The sequence below is a fragment of the Takifugu flavidus genome, chromosome 3 (assembly GCF_003711565.1).
Source record: "Takifugu flavidus isolate HTHZ2018 chromosome 3, ASM371156v2, whole genome shotgun sequence".
NCBI lineage: Eukaryota > Metazoa > Chordata > Actinopteri > Tetraodontiformes > Tetraodontidae > Takifugu > Takifugu flavidus.
In genome coordinates this window covers 11,684,034-11,708,640 of record NC_079522.1, presented here as the reverse complement: position 1 = coordinate 11,708,640, position 24,607 = coordinate 11,684,034, and the positions used below count along the sequence as shown (strand labels likewise).

At 44.5% G+C, this 24,607-nt stretch overlaps 2 protein-coding genes across 2 annotated transcripts; one reads left to right on the top strand and one right to left on the bottom strand.

The window, feature by feature from the left end:
• Window positions 1–845: 845 nt before the first annotated feature.
• LOC130522789 (insulin-like growth factor-binding protein 5) lies at window positions 846–7,246 on the top strand. Its single transcript, XM_057027511.1, has 4 exons — window positions 846–1,678; window positions 4,881–5,080; window positions 5,147–5,266; window positions 5,336–7,246. The coding sequence occupies exons 1-4, from the start codon at window positions 1,234–1,236 to the stop codon at window positions 5,471–5,473; spliced, it is 903 nt and encodes a 300-aa protein (XP_056883491.1). The 5' UTR covers window positions 846–1,233; the 3' UTR covers window positions 5,474–7,246.
• A 668-nt stretch (window positions 7,247–7,914) lies between these two features.
• Window positions 7,915–17,897, bottom strand: igfbp2a (insulin-like growth factor binding protein 2a). Its single transcript, XM_057027821.1, has 4 exons — window positions 17,423–17,897; window positions 9,380–9,561; window positions 8,651–8,791; window positions 7,915–8,510 (listed from the first exon to the last, which is right to left on the bottom strand). The coding sequence occupies exons 1-4, from the start codon at window positions 17,820–17,822 to the stop codon at window positions 8,352–8,354; spliced, it is 882 nt and encodes a 293-aa protein (XP_056883801.1). The 5' UTR covers window positions 17,823–17,897; the 3' UTR covers window positions 7,915–8,351.
• Between the last annotated feature and the right edge of the window lie 6,710 nt (window positions 17,898–24,607).

Below are 24,607 nucleotides of genomic sequence, written 5' to 3'. Positions count from 1 at the left end.
TTTTGCTGGTCTTTTCATAGTTTTATCCAAGTTGACGTCACAAAACCTTCCTGGATCCCTTAAACATAGACAAGCAATGTTGTAGCAGTGTGGTGAGGGACCAGCAGTGATGTTTCGAGTTATTACACACTATGGGAAGCATTTCCATGTCTACTATTGTCAATGTTCCGAACGAGGATCATTAATGCAAACATCTATGCTGACCACAGACATTGTTGTGTCCCTGCTGCTGGTCCACAGATTTGCGAACCTCGCTGTAAGCTAGCGGGCTATTTTAGATCTTTCCTGTAGTCCCGTAACAGCAACAAGATCAAAGTTAAAGATACGGTAATGTGACAGCAAACTGTTAAATTAACAATCCAAACTCTGAAGCAGCTCCATCTACCTGCATAATAACACATAACAACAGCCTTAGGTTACATCTCTTTGCTGATGATGAGCTACTGTTGGTGAAGAAATGTGCCAACCTTGAACAACAAACCTCCTGAACCTTTAATGAATTAATCTCTTAATGGAATCTTTCCAGCAGTTGAAATATATATAAAATGGCAGCATAATTGATCTGTGACTTGTACAAACACAACAGTGTCTTGAATGTAGAATTTTATTAACTTATTTGTAATTTTCACTGTATTTTGGTGGCGACTTTTCCAGCTTAGCTAGTATTATTAGGTATTCACGTTAAATCTATGGTTTGGACTTTTGGAAATACCTTTTTTCTCTTTTGTTCATTCTGATCTTAGTTTTCATGCTTCCCATCATCATTTCACTGGTAAATCAGTTACTATTTTGTGCTCTCTCCGTGTGGTGAAAGTGCATGTCCCCTCTGCAGAGGCAGATTCTCCTGAAGCATCGCTCGGTATCTGGCAGATCTGGAGGCATGCCAGCACCCGCCCTGTGAAAGCAGCATCGCGGAGTTGACAAGTGCGCCTCCCCCTCCAACGTTGTTTGACATACCCATCGTTACGGGCTTCGCCTCGGGCAGTTTCTTTTTTTAAAAGGCAAGCTCAAAGCCACAGATTATACATTTTGCTCGCAAAGCGTGCCGCTGAAAGAACCCGCAGAGGGGGCCACTGGAGGAGCCGCTGCGCTTTAGGGGCATCACTGAAGGGAGACAGACGCGCCGCGCGGATATTTCTTCCTTCTCTTTCCATTGCTGAATTGCTGCTGCAGAGGACGCAGAGTGACCGGGAGAAGGAGCGTCGTGTTCGCCTGCTGAGCGCGCACCTGTGGATGCGGCACCCCGACCCCGGATGTGCGGACTCGAACCGGCCGCAAAGGAAAGATTGGCATCGAAATCCAGTTGATAACTGTTGCGGTTCCTGCGGTTTTTCCAGACAAACCAAGATGCTGTTGCGCGTTTCCCTGCTGCTGCCACTGCTCTGCCTCCGCGGCTGCGGCGCGTCGTTCGTGCCGTGTCAGCCGTGCGACCAGAAGGCCCAGTCCATGTGCCCCCCGGTGCCGCTGGGCTGCCAGCTGGTGAAGGAGCCCGGCTGCGGCTGCTGCCTGACGTGCGCGCTCGAAGAGGGCCAGCCGTGCGGCGTGTACACCGGGCCGTGCACGCGCGGGCTGCGCTGCCTGCCCAAGAACGGCGAGGAGAAGCCGCTGCACGCGCTACTGCACGGTCGCGGCGCGTGCAGGAACGAGAAGTTGTACAAACTGATGCATCCGTCCAAAGGTAGGAGCCGGATTCGGTTTATTCCGATTATTCAATAAATCGGCTTTCGCGAGCTTTGACAGAATCTGGAGAAATCGTGTCATATAAAATATTTGTATTCTTCAACGAAGTTCCGCGTTAAAGAAAACTTCTTTGATTTAGTTACTGTTTTGTCAGTCGTGTTATTACTATGTATCACCAGTAGGGTGCGCATCAGTGCTACCGCGATAGCAATGGGGGTGGGTAAATCTGTGCACCTACCATTCTGTCACTGGGCCCGTCAGCAGTTGCAAACAGGCTTTGTTGATGATATGAGTGAAACATTTATGAGAAGTGCAGTTGTTAAGCATAAAAGATGGGGTCTTATTTCAGTCGTGCAGCCAAGACGTGTTGTTATGCTTCCACAGGAGACGGTTGTTAAACATGCAAAATGAAAAAATGAGTGCGAAAAATGAGCGAAATGGTGAAGACAAACTCAGTTTTTTGTATACACACACACACACACACACCCCTTGGACCCCTGAAAACCCGAGTTTTCCCTCCTACACAGCTGCCGTCAGGCTGGTTTTGCACTTATGAGGGCGTCTCCCCAAAGAACTTTTTAACAAAGACACCTGTCATTAGCAAGGCACACGACTTACACACACACACACACACACACACACACACACACACACTAAAAGAGCTGCGTTTTGACCCTGTGAACTCTGTCAGCAGTCGGTGCAAAGCGCCGATCAGTCTGTCATTTGTTTGAAAGAGGAGGGGTAAATCAGCGGGTTTTTGAGTGAGCGTCCCTTCGGGGGTCTGCCCCCCCCCTCCCCCCATACACACACAACCACCCCCCACCAGAGGACTGAAAAACGGGTAAAGATTACAGGTGGCGTCTGAGCAAGGCTCCTTTGAACGACAGTTTGGGGACAGTCACCGTGGAGGACCATATGGGAAATGTTAGCTAACATCCCTCTTCTCTGCAAAAATAGTAAAGAAAAATGTTCAAATGTCTTTTGCCAGTAAATATACCCTTGTGAAGGCACAGCTCTGAGAATTTGGACTATTAAATTCTTAAAAAAGAGTCAATAGTTGATGAATAATTGAGAAAAATGATAAATAATTGAATATTGATCTTAAAATAGAAAGACACAATGTGCAGGACTCCTCTGCTCTGCATTGTCTTCCTCCTCACCTTCTTCCTTACGTGAACATATGAAAACATCTGGAAACATAAATAATTCCATTGGCTGCGTTCAAACCTCACTGGGCCGAGGCCAGACTTCCCAGTTTCACCTTTAAATTTGCCATCAAATTAAGCTCATTTTATTGAAGAACTAATCTCCTCTTTCCCTTTGCTCCTTCCCTCCCAACCTTCATCCCTCTCAGGCTGTCGTGATTCAGCAGAACGCTGCCCCCCCCACACACACACACACACATCCCTGCTCAAAACTACACACCTCTGACTGGAGATGTTCTCCACATTTTCAAGTGCAGAATGTGGGAATTTAAAAAAAAGAGTAAATAAAAATACATTTTTTGCCCAGTTGGAACGTAGCTGAATTCATTCAAGATGCCAGAATGTGAGAATGTGAGGGAACTGACACCAAAAAGTCACCAATTGCAGCGACAACTGTGACAAATGCCGAAACTGCTCTGTAATTTGTATGAAATTAGAGATTATAGCCATCAGATCAATGCTGAAAACACTGATGGCTGAATTATGACCTGTAGACGTCAACGTATAGATTTAGGTGCAAGATTAAGAAAACTTAAAAGAAATGCCACAACGTTTATTCAATATTTTACATACAGGTGATGCTGTTTGCAAACAACCAAAATGTTGTTTTTTTAGGATTCTATGCTGCAGCGCACAGCGAAAAGGGTGCGTGTCCATTCAGCGTATTTATGTTCAGCTCTGAAACGTCTGCGACGTGCATGTTTGAGAACGTCTGACAGATTTGTCCAGATGTGCTGAAAAAGGAATCTTCTTGTCAAGACAAAAAGAGGAAGAGATGAGAGAGAGAGAGAGAAAGGGGGTGGGGGGGGATGAAAGATGTGATCAGTCAGGACAGGTCAGATTTGACGATCTTGAGGATTAGCATGTGAGGACTTGATTGGACTTACACATGCTGATCTGCTGCAGATTTCTCTGGATGAAAGAAAAGATATAACAGTGTCAGCAGGGAGCTGTGGAGGGAATCTAGCCCCCCCCCACCCTCATTTTTCCAGGAAGCTGTCATCATACCGATGACATCACCCCCGCTCATCATCACTCAGGGGTTAGAGTTTTAAAACATCATCCGCAACGTGGCACTGACCTTGTTTCACTGCCCGGTTAGCTTAGTAGCTTAGCGATCACGTCATGCAGAGTTTGCAATCTGCCAAAAAGTGGTAACGAGTGTGTATGACACAGCAGTGGAAATGGGCCAGCTGTGGCTTACGACACATACGCAGCTAACGCGCAGCTACGGCTATAAATGAAGCCGTTTAAAGGGGCTTTTGGGGGAAACATTCGACCACCAGGAGGTCAGTCCCAACTTAGCAAACAGCTGCATTTCTGACCAGATGAAGGACGCATGTAGTCGAGGGTTCCAGGGGCCCCAGAACCCAGGTTGTGGCTAATTCTGGGGGCCCGCCACATGACAAGTGTAATAGCATGTTTACATGGGCCTAGGTGCCAGCGTGAGACTAAATATTTCATTTAGGTCACCAGCTATAAAAGTTTAAAAACCTTGGTCTCCGTCTCCCCCAAACTGGCAACCTGCCTGGCCATAAATGCAGGCTGTGTTGTCCCTGTATGTCAACACGTCCAATAAGACGCTTGCTGGCGGCCATTAGCTTTGCTAAATAAACATTCAGCTTCAGTGGCATCATCCCGTAGCGTTGGGACGTTACCACGCTTTTGTTTTGTTTAAGCAAAGCAGAAATGCTATTTCTCAACCTTCTGTAAAAAAAACGTCGTAAATTTGATTCTAATGTGCTGATATGACAACCGAGGACCTTGATCCAAATTTAAGGTTTGTTTTTCATGGTAGCCTGACAACTGGAGGACTTGAACAAGGGAAGCTAAAGCTATGTAGCTGGTGGATGGATGTATCCCAGGTCCGATTGCCATCAGCAGTCTACTTGACTCCTCAGTAGGAGATTCCTTTAGTGAGTCATGAGCAAATGATGCTGTTTTTTTTGTTGTTTTTTAACATTCTCTGCTACTTATCTCTGTCATTTCTGTCAGATGGAGAAGCTCGCGATGCTAGCATGCTACCTGTCCCTGACTTTCAAACCAAGGTGCCCTTATATGGAAGAGACCACATCAACAGCCGAAAGGTGCAGGCCATGAAGCAGGCGAAGGACCGCAAGAAGCAGTTAGCCAGGCTGGGAACCGGCAACCTGGACTTCTCGCCACTCAGTGTGGACAAGCTGGAGCCCGACTTTGTAAGTGAGTTTGGGGTTAGACAGGCCAAACCCTTTTGACGAGGCTAACGTGTGTTTGTGGCGCAGGGACCCTGCAGGATAAGACTGGACAACCTCCTCCAGAGCATGAAGGACACATCAAGGGTCCTGGCTCTTTCTCTGTACATCCCCAACTGTGACAAGAAGGGCTTCTTCAAGCGCCGGCAGGTGAGGGCACGCCTCTCTCCGCATATCTTTGTTGCTTTCTCACCGACTGACCCAGCTGCCCGTTCGCAGTGTAAGCCATCTCGCGGGAGGAGGAGGGGCATCTGCTGGTGCGTCGATCGATTTGGCGTCAAGATCCCCGGCATCACCTACGCCGGTGGCGACCTCCAGTGTAAAGAACACGAAAGCAGCAGCAACAGCAATGAATGAGAGCACCTGCTGGTTCCGAGCTGAGCCGTGATCTTCTTTAAACCAATCAAGCTAGCACCCTTCATGACCGCCAATCAGAAAAAGCGGCATAATTACTTCTCTATATTTGTGTGTGGTCAGGTGTGATTGACTGTTGTCTTTCTTTGTTTTTATGGGCGCTGATAAGCTTTTATTGGGTGAAACTCTGCACATTTAAGTCTTATCTCCCCACCATCGGTGTAGCATGTCTGAGGTCGGCGAACCTCCCCTCTTTGTATCCATAGATGATAGAGAATATATATATTTGTATGATATAATAACAAGTTACGTACTCATGAGTCTATATCTAAATTTATCTTTGTGACAAGACATATTTTAAGTGTGGCTATAAAAAAACATTGTTATTCTTGATTTTCTGTGGTGATGATCAACATAAAATCCCTGAAAATGATCATGATTAGTTAAGGTGCAGAGTGTACTGACTGAATTTTAGCCACTTCGTAGCATTTTTGAAGAAATGACGGGTCATAATATTTTGGGAAAACAAACACATAACAGGGAACTCGCTGAATTCGCTGACTGTGGTGTTTCTGCTGTATCAGCACGATGGCTATCATGGTCAGCTCCGCCAAAGTTCAGAAATTCATTCTTCTGTTCTCACAACTGTCCTCGAACAGAAGCAATTAGCTTCGTGTAGCAGAGAAACTGACATTCTTTTTTTTTTTTTTTTTTAAAAAAAGAAGAAGCTTTGTTTCAGTTTTTGTGAGTTATCGGGTCTTTGTTCATCAGTTAGAGATTCGATTTGTGCGACCTTTCACAAAGGTCAAACCCCTAAAACTAACACCTGGGCCTTTGCCTCCTCATGGTCACCCTGTCACTGTTTGGAACTCTCAATTGTCCCAATTACCCTCATTTGGTTTTTGCTAGGAACTGCTACCCCCCTCATGCTAACTACTACAAACAGCAGGCAGTAAAGTCCTTATCAGGGTGAGAACAGACCCGCCCCCACCTTTGGGAAAAAGCAATTATCAGATCACTTCACTCATAAACAAGCTATATTGTACTGTAAAAGATTAGCTTGAAAACACTCGCCACATGCCTTTATCCAGTTTGTAAATTGATGTACAGTGTGTGTGTGAGAGAGTGTGTGTACTGTCCTCTATGTCCCTCATCAATCTCCACTTTCAACTACCCCGGGCCCAACCTGCCCGAGCTACTGTCGGACAAATACAAAACAAATTGTATGCAAAGGCCACGGCGCCACTTCTGCCGGGCCTTCGCCGATCACCAGGAAGGCAAATCTATGGGATGGCCTTGAATTGTGTCGGTTTACTCCTCTGCCCTGAAGAGAACGAGGTCACTGGGTTTGTATGGAAATTCGGGTGGTTCCTGTCCTGTGCCTCTTTGAATTCCTATTTGCATGTGGACTCATTTTTAAAGGGGGGGGAGCGAGAATGGAGGTGGTCCCCACAAAGATACCAACCTCACGTCACGTGCTGCTGAGGAAATTCGTTTTTGTTTGATAGCTGTTTGTCTTATTACTGTTTTATTTCTCTGCTCAGCTGATGACACCTACATGTTGAGACATTCCCATTCTAGCAACAGTAAGCTAGCGCTAACAGGCTCATCACCTGACTCCTGAAGAAATTCTAGCGCACATTTAAGCACAACACAACTCAGAGAGAGAACAGATTAATGTGAACGTTATGGTGAAATCCTTATCAGGTGTGTAATTGATGTACTCGTTTTTCTGACAAAATCACTATTTAAATAAAGTTCGTGTACTCACAAGTATCTGCTGACTGGAGTGTTCTTTTTCTCTTGCTGTGTCACTTAAGAGTTCTTAAGGTTCTTGGTAACGTAACTCATTTTCAGTGGTCAGCATGAGAAATCTATCACAAAAACCGAATCGAGAACTATTAGGATTTAATCATTATTGAGTTATGTCCAGATTTACACTGAAAAAAGGTTCTTTTTTAGAGAAAATTCCAAATTTCTGTGTTAATTACGGTGTGTTTACATGGACATCAAATTTGATAGCATGTTTATGGAGCTAACTGTAACTAGTGCTAATCAAAGATCCTATAGTCTCATATTTACAGTTCAAACTGTAAATGTTAGATGATCCCATCTTTTCTTTCCAGTTGTGGTCAATTTTCATCTTGGCATTTGGTCACAATCTCAACATTAGCATTTTGTTTCTGGCCTGCTGATGTTAGTATTAAGCTAAAACCAATAGCTGCTAGGCCTTACCGAATACTCCAGTGATTAATATTAGTGGTACTTGGTAAAACCCAGGAGTCGCTAGTTGAAAAAGGGGATGGCAAACAGAATTAAGACTACAAAGGCATTCTCTTTATTATTTCTTTTTACCAAAATGAGAAAAATACACTCTGTAATGGATTTTATTACTCAGCTTCCTGTTGTGGGAATTGAAATTATAAAAAACAAACAGGACCAAACAGACTTTATTATTTTATTGGTGTTATCTGTTAGAGACATAACAGTAGTCTGCAGGCTACAGCACCGAAACACACCTAAAAAAACACACACTGAGCATGTCGACGGCTTTTTCTGTGTCAACACACGATACAAAACACACATAACCATTCTGAGCAACGTCACAATTAGTAAAGCCGAGTCACCGAGGCTCCGACTGACAGCTACGGAACATATGGGGAGGGGGGGGTCTTATCTTTACTTCCTCTAAGAACATTCTGCAGTTACATCCTATGCAGTAAGGTCAGGTTTCTATCGTTTAACCTTGTTTTGGTGGTCTCAAATGTCATCAAATGAACTAGAAACAAACACACAGAAAGATAATATATAGCTTACTCAGTTGTTCTTTGTTCCCAAGTACTCAACAGTTTTTTTTTTCCTTCTTCTTTCTCAGGCCATGTTATATCTGGGCCAGGTCAGGGAGCTCCAGCTCCAGCTCTGCAAGGTACTGGCTGCAGTTGGGGTCACCCCTCACGGTGGGGGCCGATGGGATCGGTCGTCCGGTGTGAGGATTGACGCACCAACACTCACCCCTCTGACCGTGGAGAGACATCTTGCACTGAAACACAGATTTATTTAATTATTATTAGCGCTCGCTGTCAAGATGTTAGGTGTTCTTGGTGTAGCGTAAAATAATGTGCAAAGTTTTTAAAAATGCTAAAAAATATCGTTTTTCGTGCTGGGATTTTATCAGGCCACCTGTTTGAGGTTATACTGCCCCCTTTTGTCGCAGTTGGGGATATGCAGGGCATACAGGTCTTCCAGGGGACCTCTGTTATCTCTGAAGGGCATCTTGGATATCCTCTCCAGGATCTGGTCCAGCTCCTGCTGACACAGGGTCTTGGAGGAGAAGCAAAGACAAGAAGAGCCGTCAAGTACGCAGATTCTTCTGGGAACACTCGAGTTGGTCCAGAATTAATGGTTCATTGCATCATGAAGGTATATAAGTAAGGGCAAAGGGCAGTCTTGATTGTTGGGCCCTGAAGTGACCTTGAAGTGATTTTCAAATAAAGCAAATGAGGCCCAACCTAAACATGAGCAACTGCTGCACCAGAGGGAGGCAGCACTGCCCTGTTTTTGACTTTTCCAGACACATCCTGGCTTTCCGAAGACCTGCCGACCCACGAAGAACCATCACGGATGCATTTCCAGCGGGACTGTCATGTTACCTAATCTTTAAATGTCTAAAGCCCAAAGCTACATCAAGATATTAGTGGTTTTTCATCATGTTTCTGTTAATTTCCCAAAAACCTCAGCAAAAGAGTCAGATCTTGCTCTGTGGGTGTCCAGTTGCCTTGTTATAGAAACAAACCCTTGATATTATTAAAGACCTATTAAAGATAAACATCTACGTTGGAAAGTATGACAGTAACGTTCCCATTGATGGAGCTTACAGAGGTAAAGACTCTGATCGGGGCTCCGTCTCACCTGTTTGGGCTGTGCTGGTTTGACCTCCTCCACTTTGTTGGTCTTCATCTTGGTCTTCAGGTCCTGCCTGTGTTGGCGTACGGCGCTCTCTTTGGGGCTCATCCAGGTGGCATCTTTGCTGGGTTTGCGGATGGCAGGAATGTCGCTCATGCCCTGCTCAGGTGGAGCCTCCACAGCTTCACCTGCAGAACAACTCATTTATTGGTGGGATCTCATTTGTTCTCTCAGTGGATCAAAGATGGTCGAATCCTTCTGCTCGTACGATACTTTAACCGTTGAACCTTTTAGACCCAGAAAATTTGTCTGTTTAAACAACAATATGCAAAAATATTGTCGTTTCTAAATAAACTCAAAGACGTATCGACGCGGTAAACCTCCCCTGAGCCCCCCTCAAACATCTGATATTCCTCTAGGAGGGTTTCTTCGAGTTTCTCTCTCTTTTCCCTCCCAGGAGTCTTGTTAAACATCAACCCAAAAGGAAAAAAAGGCTCTCCTCAAACAGATGGAGCAAACAATGTGAGAGGCCATCAGGTCCAACCCAACATGTTGTCTCTGACAACAGAGCACACTTAGGGGTTGAGGGTTGACCCGGAGGGAGTGGAAGAGGACCGGCGGACTCGATCCAGAAAAAAATGATGCAAATTCCAGAGAGAGCAGTCCAGTTTGAGCAGATTTGCACAGATCGCAGGGTTCTTTTCTGCACTTTCTTGCAGCATTTCACCTCTTTCCCCCTGACTTTATTTGACACCTGAAGTACCGAGAGGAAATAAGCTCAGACAGTGAAGAAGGCCAAACAGTCGGCAAGGAGGTGGATCAGATTTATGCAAGGCCAGAAATTCAAGTGTGCAGACTTTTAAAAGGCCTTTGTAGGTGGAAAAAAACCTCAAAAGTGAAAAGTGAGTGTCTGTTTCTGGACTCTCTGAGAATATGGAGAAAAGGATCAGAAAATCCTAAAAGAGAAGGAAATTCCAAACAGGGCAACAACCAGGCGCTGGCTTGGTGCTGTCAGACTTCAGTTCCCCCTCGGAGCTCTGCTCTGATGTCTGAGCTTTTTCTTTGAAGGTTGACTTTCTTTGCACAATACAGGGGCAAAAGTCAACTGAAATCAGGCGTGCACACATGCACGTGAGGCACATAAACTTTCCGAAATACTCTTCCCGCCTTACATAACGACCGGATCAGAAACCAGCTCTGCTGCTCGCTTGAAGAAACCTCGATGTTGATACAAAGACACAATTTGCGGCGCCCAGGAGCAGCGAAAACACGACACAAAACGAAATATTACCTCGGCCTGCCTAACTGGAAGTGCATGTAAATGCGTGAGTCCGACTGATATTGGTGCTCTCCATATCTGAGTAAGACACAACGCGATCAGAGGTGGATATACTCCAGCACGTAGACCCGATGGTGGGGCAAAACCATCCAAGAGACCTCGCTGCAGAACACCCCGAAGGAGGTTTCTGCTTCTCATCTGCAAAAGATCCAGTTGTGTATTATGTGATGTAATATGTCAACTGGAAAGGTGGGTCATAGCAGCCTCCTGAAACGATGCACATCGCCACCTAGTGATGAGGAGGACATCTTCCCCTCAGTTACCAGACTTTCTCCAATGCAAGTGAACCCGGGCAAGGAACAAATTCCAACGACATGGCAAAGTCCAATTCTGAGCATAGTACGAAAAGGTGGGCATGTAAACATACTGGCTGAGTATGCCCCACTCCGGACACACACACACGTGTGAACGTGCGCACACACAAAAAGCTAGGCCTCTGCAGTCGAGCGGTGGGCTCGGGATCAGTCGTGTCAACAGAGCAGTAGGCCTACTGTCCAGTCTACTGCTTGAGTTAATCCTCTCACAATAGCCGGAAAGGCGTCCATTCTGTATCTGATCCACATTGAATTCCCAGGTGGCACGCACGCCAGAAGTGTCATGTCTGATCCTCCAGGTTCTGGTCAACTGAGCAAATAGTAGACTTGGCCAGGTTGCGGAGGAGTTGGTCCAAGCTTTATCTTTACTTCGATACAAACAGGGTCTTGCTTAAAGGTGAGGTGAACCTCTGGCTACCTTAGCCTTTCAAAGTTGCCACTGAATCAAGCTAGCCTGGCCAGGCTAGGTTGGCCAAAATGATGCCAGATTTTTCTAAGGCTCTTTTCTTTGACTCACCTAATCAGCTCATCTGACAGACCTGCCTATGTTCGCTGGCTGCCATGGAGATCTGACCTGCCAGAAGTGAACGAAACATCTCATTCATCAGACATAAAACCTAAAGTCTTCTCAATAATAGGCTGTGACCTTCAGTCAGCCAGCACTGCTGGGTTTTTTTTGAGAGGATTTGTTTCTGTGGGGAACTTTTTCAAGTGTTTTTATAGCAGAGTAGGGCTAAATAATAATAAGACAGTGAGTTGAATAAAGCCAACAACAACGCTCACTAATTGGGCGATCCACCATCCTTTGACACCGACTTAGAAACGTATAGGTATGTTTACCTTCCAGGCTTATCTCTGGATGGACAGGCTCTGACATGTACGTGCACAGCGTGGCATTTAAGGTGAGCCATCGCGCTCACTCCCAGCACTGCTAGCTAAACATTGAGGCAGTCGCAATGGACAAAAGTAGGGCACCGACTCCAACATGCTTGAACACATGCAACCTGTGATATGTGACAGGCAGCAGTTAATGACTGTCATTCTCAGATGCCAGGGGAAGATCAGACACGCTAACAGGTGGGTTAGGTCATGCTGGAGTTCCTTCAGCTATATGGGAAACAGTCTACATGGATGAGCGTTTTAAAATAAGAGATGGTGTCAACATGATTTAGTGAATTACAGGGATTAATATTTTGGTACAATCGAGACATCCTTTACTGCAGACGATGCCACATTAGCATTATGTTTAAACTAACAGCCAAAAGTCGTATATATTATCGTACGAATCCCAACTGTCATTGGCTCCTGGTTGATCTTAAACAGATTTTATACATTGATGACTTCAAAATCTGGGAAAAGCGCGCAGGGATGTAACTTTGGAGAATTTCCACGATTGTTCGAATGAAGTACAAGCATGTGATTAAAACCTGGATGTAGTCGCATCTGCTAGCATAAGTCTGAGCTTGCAGTGGAAAATCAGTTGTCAATACAAAATACAGGCAGATACCCCGAATGGAAAAAAAATGATATGAATTTAAAAATATGAACTTCTGATGAGAGGTAATGGGAGTTCTACTCACAGGTGGTGAGAGGAGACATGGAACCTAATCAATCACGGTAATCGGAGGATGACAAATCATAACACAAGTTGGAAATGTAAACTGTCATAGATTATAACTTTAAAATACAGTCCAACATGAAAATGGTGGTAGAGAAGGATACAGTTAGAGCACATTGTGCTGTGGATAATTCTGAAGACATGTTAGCAGCAGCGCACACCCCCAGTGTCAGTAGCATTTCAGTAGCAGACAAAGTTTGTATTGTCTTAAAGCACCCCTTGACCAAAAACGACAGTGGGAAGTTATTCTGGACCACAATAGGCACGAGGAGATTCTTGGCAAGGGCACACATGAAGTAAACGCCTGGGGGGGAGATGGCACAAATGTGCCTGTTTTTAGGAGAAGCCTGGGGTGGGGGGGGATTATCTCAGAGCTATTTCAGGCCTGTGTGCTCCGTCTGGATGCCCCGCAGGTACACAGGAATGCCCCTTGTTAGCTAACAGTGTTGTTTTAGCGGCAGAGGAGTTTTCCACTTTTCTGTCTGACCGATTTTCCCTCCATAGCCGTTTTTACAACAGTGTTACGAAAAAACATCTCTTATGAATCCAACAGATGTGGAAAACATTCTAATGGTTGGATAAAACATGGAATTCCAAGTCCGTTTGGCTAGTTAAGAAAATGATTTTCCAATTCTTTATAAAAGAAAGGATACCGCTAGCTTTGCCCTCACTTTTCCTATTTCAAGCAACTGACTTCGGGCTCAGCGTGAGCTACGCTAACCCTCACGTTCCCTCTTGAGGTCATATATGGTGTGATTCCAGTCAAAACAAGGAAAGGCCAATCCAATCTCATTAAAAGGAACCTTTGTTTGGGTCCACGTTTCTGTGGAAACGGAATATCAAGTGATACTGTACATAAACACAGACGGCACGGATGCTAGGGTTTAGCCAGGAGACTTTCCAGCTGTGAGCGCGTAACTGAATCTTTCTTCCAGGAAAAAAACATTTAAAATTAAATGAAACTATTAAAATTATGCAGGGGTGGGACGTGCATTTTATGCCCAGGCCTTCACTGATGTCCTACTTAGTCCTACCTAAATTAATACCCCTCCTAATACCATTAATATCACACCACGGCTCAAGAATCCATACAGAATCACGCTTACATGTTACATCAACGTAACACGGGCCAGTCAAGCAACACTAAATATCCGGAGCATTGTCCTATAAACTGCACATTGATGGGGTTTAAGACACTAACAAGATGTTAATGAAACAAATTATTCACTGAAATTAGAAATGTATTTAGCAGCAAAACCATTGAACATGTTGGTGCAGCTGTGACGGTCAAAATGAAATGAAATAATAAAATGGCTCATGAAAAAGAAAATGCTTGCCACAGATCTCACCTGCGTATTTGAAAATAAACCCATTCTCTTTTCTTTTCTCAAGACAACTTCAGTGGTTCTTTGATACCATTTATCTGTCTCTTTTAGTTCCATCAAAACATCCTTTTCTGTGGACATGGAGGCTGATGCTGAAAGCTGTCTGTCTTGTTTCTGGCATAAGTTTAAGTTGCTTTGTTGCTGAGATTCACCCCTCAGCTGAAGCAGCGGCCACATGAACATCTGCAACCAAATCTATCTCTTCTCCTTCAGCCATCGTGGGTAAAGAAAACGCAGTGATAGCTGTTGGTGGCTAATTGATCTCTGGGTTTGGATCAGGTATTTTGTAAGTTTTGTGCCTTTCAGGTTCTTATGAGGGCATAGCTAGCAAAAATATGATTGGATAAAACGGCTACAATATTATGCAGGACTGGAACCGAGTGGATCTAAGAGAACATGAAGAGAAAAGCCTCTGAAGAATAATTTTACTTATATATTTTCAAAGAAAAACAAAAAACCATTTACCCTACTAGCATATTTAGGCCAGATGAGAAGGCTCTGCTGGCCCTGACGGCTCACGCCACTTGATTTATATTCTAAATATGTTCAAATTACCTGTTTTATTCTGTTCACAGCTCAACTTTGTGAATGATGAAATGAAATGAGACAAGTTTTCTGAGGTTTTTTTGCTTTGTAGCATTAAAATCTGACCCGATCAACATTCTGTAGCCTAAAGAACTTAAACTCAAACGCGCCACAATTATTTTCAGATAAAATGCTTCTCGGGAGAAACCCTCAGAATCCTCCCTGGATTATCACACAATGCCACATTAAGAGTTCATAGGCTTTGTATATTTGATTATATTTCTGAGTAAAACTGGAAATATCAAAGAACTTGATAAATTGAGTGTTTTAGTGGTCAGAATAGGGTGAATTACAATAATTCACTGGTGGAAAAACTCCCCATTAAAACCTTTTAAGTGACTGTCGAAGATGCGGTTGTGCCAAAATAAGTTATTTTCAGACCAGAAAGATTCACGTTTTACTATTTGACTATTCTTCTGAAGACCTTAATGAGTTGGGTACATACCGACGATTAATTCACAGGTGTTCCTGATGTTTAAAGTACATTTAAAGATTTGACTGCTTTATCCCTTTCAGTATCATGGGAGGGTGCTGGAGCCTATCTCAGCTGTATGAAGGCAGGGTTGATTACTGATCCTCCAGCTCATTCCAGGGCCCTATGGGGGCATTTTGGGGTTCGGTACCTTGCTCAAGGGTGCCTCGCCGGTCCCCTGAAGGTGCCCTTGCACCTCCCTCAACTACCAGAATAACTTCCATGCTTTCTCTGCAAGGGGGCTTGAACTGAGAACCCTCCGCTACTCAGCCTGACCCCTAAAGAGTGAGCTACCACCGCCCTCACATTTAAATATTAGCCAGAGTTTTAAATGTGATGGATCTCTGAATAATTTCGTACCACATTTCAAGCCTAATCTGAGCGTTTTTCTCACTGGGCTTTGACCAATCACAAATAAACTCCTGTCTCAGCACTCTCTCGCATTAGTCATGGAAAACAGGTCAATAACCAATGTCTGAAGTCATCGTTTTATAAAAGAAATTAACACTATTTAGAAGCAAGTCATCATCATAAATGGAATTTAATTGAGGGTTTGTCATGAACCTCCTACTGCGCTACACTCCAAACGCTAAGCAGTAAAATTTCTCCGTTCCCTCATTTATGAAGGAATATCTCTTCTCTCCTTACTGAGTGACTAAAGCCATGCAATTAGGTGCTTCAGTAATTGGAAACAGTGAACGAAAATGGCCCGTGGTCCAGACTGGAGAGGAAAATAAACTGGAGAAGCACCAGTACATTTAATCCAATTAGCCACATTAAAAACAAACAAAACGCTAAAAATGAGCACGTTGCTCAGCGCTACTGCAAACAGTCCTGCAAGCTCCATTAGGCTGGAGCTGTTTTTAGACATGATTTAGTTTTTTTGAATAAAAAGAAACAGCGAATTTTGTTCCAACGGGAAAACGACTCGGCTTCCGTCAGAAACGTGCTGGCTCATGAGGAAACGTCAGAATCAGCGCAGGACGTTTCTGATTGGCCAAACGCCTCATTAACTGCTGTTTACACTCTCACTGCTCTGGTCATTGACTGGAAAGTGATGAATTTATGGACTGATGAGTCTAAATATGTGAAATGTTTGAGTGAAGCAAAAGAACCCAATGAGACAGTAACTAAAACTGATGAAGAGGAGGCTTCTTCGTTTTGTGAGATGTTTCAAGATTTGGGCTGTTTTAAGGGGAAGGACATCCTTTCATATCTTTCCATTATGCACACAAGTACAATATTTTCTAAAAAGCTGTTTGGAGCCGGTTGGATGGACAGGTGAAAGAGCTACATTGGACAATGGAGAAACCTTCTCATGAAAAGAGACACAGAAAATTCATCTAACAACGTGAAAAAATAGTTTCCTCTTCATCCTGTGACCTTGAAAGCGGTCTGCTGACCTCTCTGTCCCAGACGTCATCCGGAATCACGGCAGACATTTTTTTATTTTGTTGAGGAACCTTCGGTTTCCTCTTGCTTTGCTCCTCTTTAACTCGGATCTGGAACGGTACGCTTTGTATGCTTATGTTGATCTATCGACCGATAGCTCCGCCATAAACGTTTTGCAAGCCTGTTTCTGCTGCGTTGGAGAATCCTTTGAGGTTTAACCCAGAACACCAGGCCCGTTAAAGCGGTCGTTGACTTGTCTTGGTCCTTGTTTTCGACGCCGGCCTCCACCGCAGCCCTCTGAGCCCTTTACAGTCACTGCTCAAAGCCTAAAGTCCACTTTTCCGATCAATGCGGCGCTCCTGCTGCCTTCTCGCTGCACTCCCCCCGGAGAAATGTCAACATCAATACTGTGATGTTTTATGTGTTCGTCATTCTGGGAATTTTCGGCCCCCACCTTGTTCTCCCAGCCTTCCACTGGAGTTAACTTGGCCAAAGTGACCTTTTGTTTTCGCTCACCCTGAGTTTGGGCCGTTGACATGCGCTCGCCATGTACGTCAGTAGCACAGATGCTTTGTATATTTCATAAAGAAAAGCATTAAAAATAGGTCAGACCTGCAGCAGAAGTGAAGTTAGATGCAGAAAAGAGACAATAATCCACCATTAGGGAAGTAAGAAATGATGCAAACTTGAAGATGACTTCAAGTTTGTCGGAGAATCGTGCACATGGAGGTGAACTGCTCTTAAACCGCAGTAATTCCTTAAAAAGGCAAGAATACTGGTGATATCATAAACTATTTTCAGAATAACATGGCTTTGAGCAGCAGAACATGACTGACACAGGTTTGGGCTCAGCCTTCATGACAAAGCATTATTTCAACCCCTGCAGTCTAGACAGTCAATAATAACTGATAGAAGGAAAGCAGATTTCCAGCTAGCACACTGACCACTGGTTTGCTCCCGCTGCTCCTGGCTGTAAGTGGCCGCCTCGGTGTCCACCTTGTGCCGGCACTGGCCCTGGCCCTGCACCAGTTGCTCCAGGGGAAGCTCCGAGTTGGGCGTCGGGTAGCACCGCAGACCGGTGGCGCATCTCGGGGTGTACACGCCACACATCTCGCCCTCCTGCCGGGCGCACACAGGGCAGCACCCGCAGCCGGGTTCGCGCACGATCTCCGCGCAGGTCTCGGTGAGCTTCGGGCACAGCGCCTGGCGCTCCGCGGTGCAGCCCGGGCAGCGGAACACCATCTCGGCCAGTGAGGCGCCAGCGAGGGACGCGGAGATTATCAGCAAGTTGCAACTGACGTACAGGAGCATTGTTAGGGGCAAGAGGTTTTTGGTCATTATCATGGGGCGATGGAAGGCAAACCTAAGTAATAAAAAAAGAAATGGGGTGGGGGGGAAGAAATGTGCAGGCGAACAGGTGAAGCCGGGGGCTGGGAGGTCTGCTGGGTCCTACAAATTCCCAGATTTGCTCTGGGGGCCACAAGTTGATGTGGAGTTTGGGGAAACCTGAAGCAGCGACGTTTTTGTTTTGTGTTTTTCTTTTTAAAAATAACCGTTTAAACGAGAACGGGGGGGACTTTTTAAAATGATTATTTTTAAATTATGGCTCATCTGTGTCGGCACTAAAGGGTGGAATAATTGCCCCATTTGTTTAAGTTAAAAGCGCAAATCAGTCAGAGTTGATTTATTTTTGACAGCGAGTTTTCTTTAAGCTCTTTAATATTTCAATTTTTTTCACATCATGGTCTCAGTGGTAATGTTTATCCGAGCCCCACATGCTTGGCTGCCTGTTGTGGCAGCTGGAGCTTCACCTCTTTTGTCAGGGACAGTTCCAGGTTTGAGTTCATGTTTTGAGCAACTTCACTTGTTAAAGTGACCATTGCAATATGTTTTAAAGTTTGTTTTTAAAATTGCAAAGACTCATCCTGGTGGAAATGGAAAAGCAGACAACGACCTTTACATTATAATTCTGAATGTATAACAGGTCGCGAGCTCTCAGCGCGAGTTGGGCTCCCCTCGGAGGAGGACTCTGCATTAATAAACATACTGTAGCCTGTTTGTTTCAATCAGTGTAGTCTGACTGCTGCATTCCAAAAATGCATAAATAAACAAACAAGAAGACTATGTACAGAGCGTTCCTGACCTGGAAAAACCTTCCCAAAGTGGCAGACATGTCCATTAACGCTCAATTAAATCTCACTGGCCACCAGCAGCTTATATACCTGCGCACAGTAAAGCCACTGTGCACATATACAGCAGCGTTTCCTATCGATCATTGAAGGTCAAGCTTCGTGTGTCTCGCCCACCAACCAAACAGGCTCCTATTAACCCTGTACAGGGAGGTAAATTGATCGCTGTTTATCCAAGGGCCCAGAAATAGCAGCAACATGAGTAACTTTACTCTCTACCTATATGTGGATTATTTTGTTTTGTGGGTACCCCCTGGTTTAATAGCATTTGGCCCTGGCATCCAAGCTTGCTGTGGGGGTGCGTTCGGGGAGAAAGGACATATTTGAAGCCATTTCTCGTCACAGGCAACGCAAGTCAGGGGGATGCCCAGAGGGCTGTTTGCTCACAGAACCTCATATGGCATTTTCTGAATCCCTCGGATGGAAAATCAGCGGGATGGCCCCTGGCTAATAGGCCAAGCAGGCCGCAGCATCAGCCCGTGTGTGTGCAGAGTAATCCCCACCAAGGTCACTTACTTCAATTCCTCTCCATGGAACTGTTGGGCAAACACAAACTCTGGATATACTTCAGATTGTCAGAGGGAGGTAAGAGATGGCTGATGGGCCAAAGACACGTGGGCCTCGGCCAGCACACAGAGAGAGGTTTGTGTGTCAGGGTTCTTAATTACTGCCCTGTAAACCACCAAAACCACCTGGGCTTTTTACTGTATCATGACACTTTATTCCATTCGCATCATTAGCATGGATTAGCATAATAAACAGATGATGCTTCTGCGCACTTAGCAGTGTGCAAAATAATAATTTTCAGCATGGACTAGTGTCAGGAGTACTTGTCACAATATTAGGCTGTTTAGTGTACTCTGCTTTACAGCACTGTTGTAACGTTATGGGGGAGTTACGACAGTAGACAGGCGGCTATTTCCGGTTGTTTTGATGGATGTGCATCATGTATGAACACAGCTGAAGTGGAAGTTACCAACCACTGCCTGTCATTGATTTATTACATTGTGCCAGAAAGTGGTCCGTATTTTGCAAAGAGTGTAAATCAAGTGACCCAAAGGACTGGACGAACTGGAAAAAGCATTTTGAGAGATTTCGAACGGCTGAAAAACTCACAGAAAGTCTCATGAAATGTAAGAATGTTCCCTGGTGCACATGGTGGGGGTGAAGTAGAACATATTTTTAAGTCCTGGACTAGCCCACCAGAATAACAACAAAATAGTGATGCAGAAGTAGAGTATTTAGCCAGGTGAGTAGACAGAGACGTTTATGATTGCAGTTTATGCCTTATCAGACTGACTGTCAGAGACAGTGAACATGCAAATCAGTGTGAAGGCAGCAGAAGCTTTGGTAGCCACAGCAACCATACAAGAGGTGCAAAGAAGAATCCAAAATGACATCAAGAGAGGGAGAAAGCTAGAGCAGAAGAAAGTGTGGAATACAGAACAAGGATACAGACAGATGCCACACTCATAACTCAGCTTTCAACATATACAGCAGAAACAGACATTGGAAGAGCCGGCGCGAAGCCAAAGCGGAGACAGACGAGCAGAGTGAATACTTCTTGGGATCAGTGAATGCAAATGCAAGTGACGAGTGGGCTGTACAACATCTCATTGGTGTAACGCCTGTAAAATTTGAGATCAACACTGGGGCTATTGCTAGTGTAATATGTGAAGAGACTTTCAACATGCTCATTCCACAGAGATAAGTGAATCAGGCTAGCATATTTTTGGCCAGCCCAGGGGGTCAAATAAATTGTCTTGGACAATTTGATGGACTTACAATCCATTCAGTAGGTGAAGAACCATTGTGGTGTCCAGTGGAACATTGTGGGTGGATAACCAAATGTACTCGTCTGGTTGATAGTGGGGGCTGGAAGTTGGCAGAGTGCCGGCTAACACCACAGTTCTGAGTGCGGTCAAGAAGCACTTGAGTACTCTTCAACCCCTTCCGGGCTTGCACTGACGGAACTGTTCTTTCCCGTTCTTGAACAGCGATTAGTGGAGGGTGATAGATTTGGGGCCTCAAATGGGGACGAGCCCGTAGCTGAACAAGTGAGGGAACTATTCCACCCAATGGAGATGAGGGCTCCATGAAGATGGATTGGTGGCCGTGACACAACGAAGGGCCAACTCCAGGAACTGAAAAGCCCTCTCAGATAGGCCGTTGGTCCGGAGGTGATAGGCTGAGGAAAAGCTGACCGTGGCCCCAAATCATTAACAAATGCATTTCAACCTTAGAAGATGAATTTGGGACCTCTGTCAAAAAAGCAGATCAGCAGGAATTCCATGGACTCAAAAAACATGCTGAACCAAGAGGTTAGCAGTCTCCAGAGTGGGGAGTTTCGCAAGGCTAAAATTGACCAGATTTAAAGAAGGTAGACAGTTGTCAATATTACTTACCTCTGGACACCAGAAGGCAGTAACAAAGTCCAAGGCGATGTGTGGCCAAAGTCTACCCTGGATGTGTAGCGATTGCAGCAGTCTTGCTGGAGTTTGAAGAAAGGACGTGCCCCGACCACAGACAGTACACACTGCCACAGTGTCTTTACCCAGAGTTGACCACTAGAAGTTGGAACCAAGGAGGGAAATGGTAATGTTCATTCCCGGGTGGCAGGGAGGCTGGGAGGAATGTCCCCACTGCAAAACTTATAGTCTTATAGACAGACTAATTATTAGGTTAACATCTTGGTTATGCTGCCATAGGCTGAGGCTGCCGGGATACAGAAACATGACCCATCCAGGGCCTCCTCACCTAGTAGGTCAGTGATGATGTCATGAACACACTTTCCTGTGTCGTTTTTCTGCTTCTCTCCCCCTCTCTCTGTATCCATCTACAGGTATCGTCAACTTCATAGCTGTGCGCTGATCTGCTGACCTCTGACCCCGCCAACCCACTCAACCCTTACACTGACAGCTTGTTGTAATTAATGTACTTGCCTGATCAATGCCTATTCTATCCTCTACCTGTCCTCCCTCTCTGCCCACTCAGCCATCAGCAGGAGGGTCCCCCTACATGGGCCTGGTCCTGCTCAATGAGAATGAGGAGAATCAAGCCTTCTTCTACAACTACCCAATCCCAACATCAACCAGGTGGCAACATCCTCACCAAGCTGGAACATCAGAAATCCTGGACAGCTCCTGTAGTAGTGCCCACTGAGATCATCATGCCTTGCTCCTACATCATCCAGATGCAGCAGGGGTCAACACTCAGGCCGAATCAGCGCCACCTCCAGTCACATTACCTCTCTCACCTGTTGGAAAGGACATCTATCAAGAGACAGGTAATGCCAGTGTCAGTGTGCAGGTTGGTACAAGGTCTGAATGGATGCCAAAGGCATTAATCAGAGTGGACTTGGGAGTTAACCTGATGTCACAATCATTTGGGGGAAGAAGGGAGAAGAGTTGCAGGTGGTAAATTCCAGAGAATGTTGAAAACTGTTTTTTTAAATAATTAATGTCAAGATTTTATTGCAAAGAGTACTTTAGTAACTTTGATTATTTAAATGTTGAAATTTCAGTTCTATAGAGATAGACTGAGGGTTGGATGTTCTTTATTGATGTTTGAAAATAAAAATGTAACACTAGCATTTTACAGGATGTTTAATGAATTCCTGCTGGTTGCAATAGATGAGCACTGTTATTTACAGAATGTTTCTGTGTACTTTGAGGTAAGAATAAAAAAAGGGGTGATGTCAGAGTTGTTACGTGGGAGTTAAGGAGGGAAGGACCCAGATGCAGAGTGTAAAACAAAAGGTTCTTTATTGCCAAAAATGCAAAGAGAGACCATTCTCAGGATGAAGGATCAAATAAAGTAACAAAAAACTATAAGGAAGTAGCAACAGAAAAGCAAATTAAAAATCACCATGAAACGGGAAAGAAAACTGTCAAGAAAAAGTACAACTGAAAACAGTGACAAGGCACTGAAAAAACCCACTACACTGGAGAATAACAAGGGATAACACGAGGCAACGGGCTGGAGATCTCTGTGAGCTGGAGCTAGGTGCTGAAGCATGTGGAACGATCCGGCACTGGAGACAAAGGGGGGAGAGCTGCAGGTGTGCCAGAGGCTCAGCGCTCCCAGAGGTCGGCCCGCCCCTAAATGGCGCTCCTGCAGGTAGAGAGGGGGGTGAGAAGTCCGAGTGACAACACAAAAACGGAACCACAACAAGAGTATTAGTGTTTATGGTACTCTGCTTTACAGGACTGTTGTGAGGCTGTGGGGGAATTATGACAGTAGACGGGGTTATTTCTGGTAGTTTTTGATGAGTTTATTTATGCATGAACAGAGAGCGACATGAATAAAGTGGAAAAAAGCCTGCCTGGACATTTTGTGATTTATTACACTTCTTATGAAACTTATCAGTAAAAACATAAACACAGAGTTGTTTGTAAAATCTATTCAGAGTAAAGGAGGAACTACAATGGTTTAAATAAGAATTGTTCACAAGATGTCTTCCAAAGTTGATGACAAATGCTTGAACAAACACTTCCAAACCCAAACGTTTCTTTCTTAAGAAGCAGACTAACATTTGACTGATTTCACCTAAATATCAAAATTAAAACTTAAATAACTTCAACTGTGTGAGGTGTTGACTAAACGTGATCAGGGCTGTCAGCCTTCACCACTGCCCTTTTCCCAACAGAGCTGCTTCACAGTGGACTCAAGGGATGGTCTAACATTTAGCCAGCGTGCCCACTTGGACACCCCTGGTTCACTAAAAACAGGATTAAGTGCCTGTTGAGGTGTCCTTCCAGGGGGAAACTCTACAGTTCTCCCTCTGATGCTCCTTCAGCGAGAAGAAAGTGACAAAGTGCCATGCAAACATCTGGAGTGCCTGTAATATGCAAAAGACCATAAAGTTCCCTCTGGGATGTCTTTACAGGGAACAAACTGCAATAAACTCTCCAATACAATGCTCCTTAACTGTAAAAACATAAATAACCTCTAAGTTCCTCACAACCAATTTAAATGCCCCTTAAATAACATAAATTGTAAACAAAGAAATAAACAAAATCCCAATATAATGACATCTGATATTGAAAGCAAAGAAAATCTCTCCAAAGGTCCTTGATCAGTGGATAAAAGTGCTCTCTGAGATGCCCTTTCCCTAACTTTCCCCTGCCTGTTCAACATCCTGAGCAGCTAATCACTGGCCTTCTCTCTGTGTGTGTGTGTGTGTGTGTGTGTGTGTGTGTGTGTGTGTGTGTGTGTGTGTGTGTGTGTGTGTGTGGGTGTGTGCCCCTTCTTAATCATGTGTTGTAAGGCTTTGGCCAAAATTTTTTCCAGCTTTATCTAAATCAAACCTGCTTCATCATCAAAAGCTCTTGCTCAGTTCTGGCTCTCTACTCACTTCTTATCAAGTGAAATGAATCTTTGGAGACAGCCTCGTGCAGGCGTATGGGTAATGAATGATTGCACTCTTTAATGTTTGCTTTTGAGTGGACTTAATTGAGCCTCCCTTTGTTTAGATGACTGATTAGATGAGCACAGAGGCAGTGAGTGGAGCGTTTGGAGAAGGAATTCATCATCTGATTATTGGACTTGTTTGAAAGAAGGAGGCGCTGCAGCTGGATTATGTGTCTCATCTGAAACTAAAATGCTCTGAAACGTATAAACACAAGTGAGAAGAGAGGTTAAACGTGTAAGAAACTTAAGTTTTTACTCCTTAAACTCATGCTGGCACAGGTACCTAGTAGAAACATTTAACTTACATCCAGTATTTCTGGAGACAAAAAGTCCCAAATGGATTAGTTTTTGTGTGTGTTTACATCTTTCCTCTGCATTAATCAAGTGTGAGTATGTTTGTTTGTCATCTAGCAACAAGTGATGCATGCGCAAATTTAGAGAAATAATCAGCATCCACCATACAAGATACTGCACAATTAGACATGCAATCTGGTGAATAATATTTAAAAAAAATAACAATTGCTATCC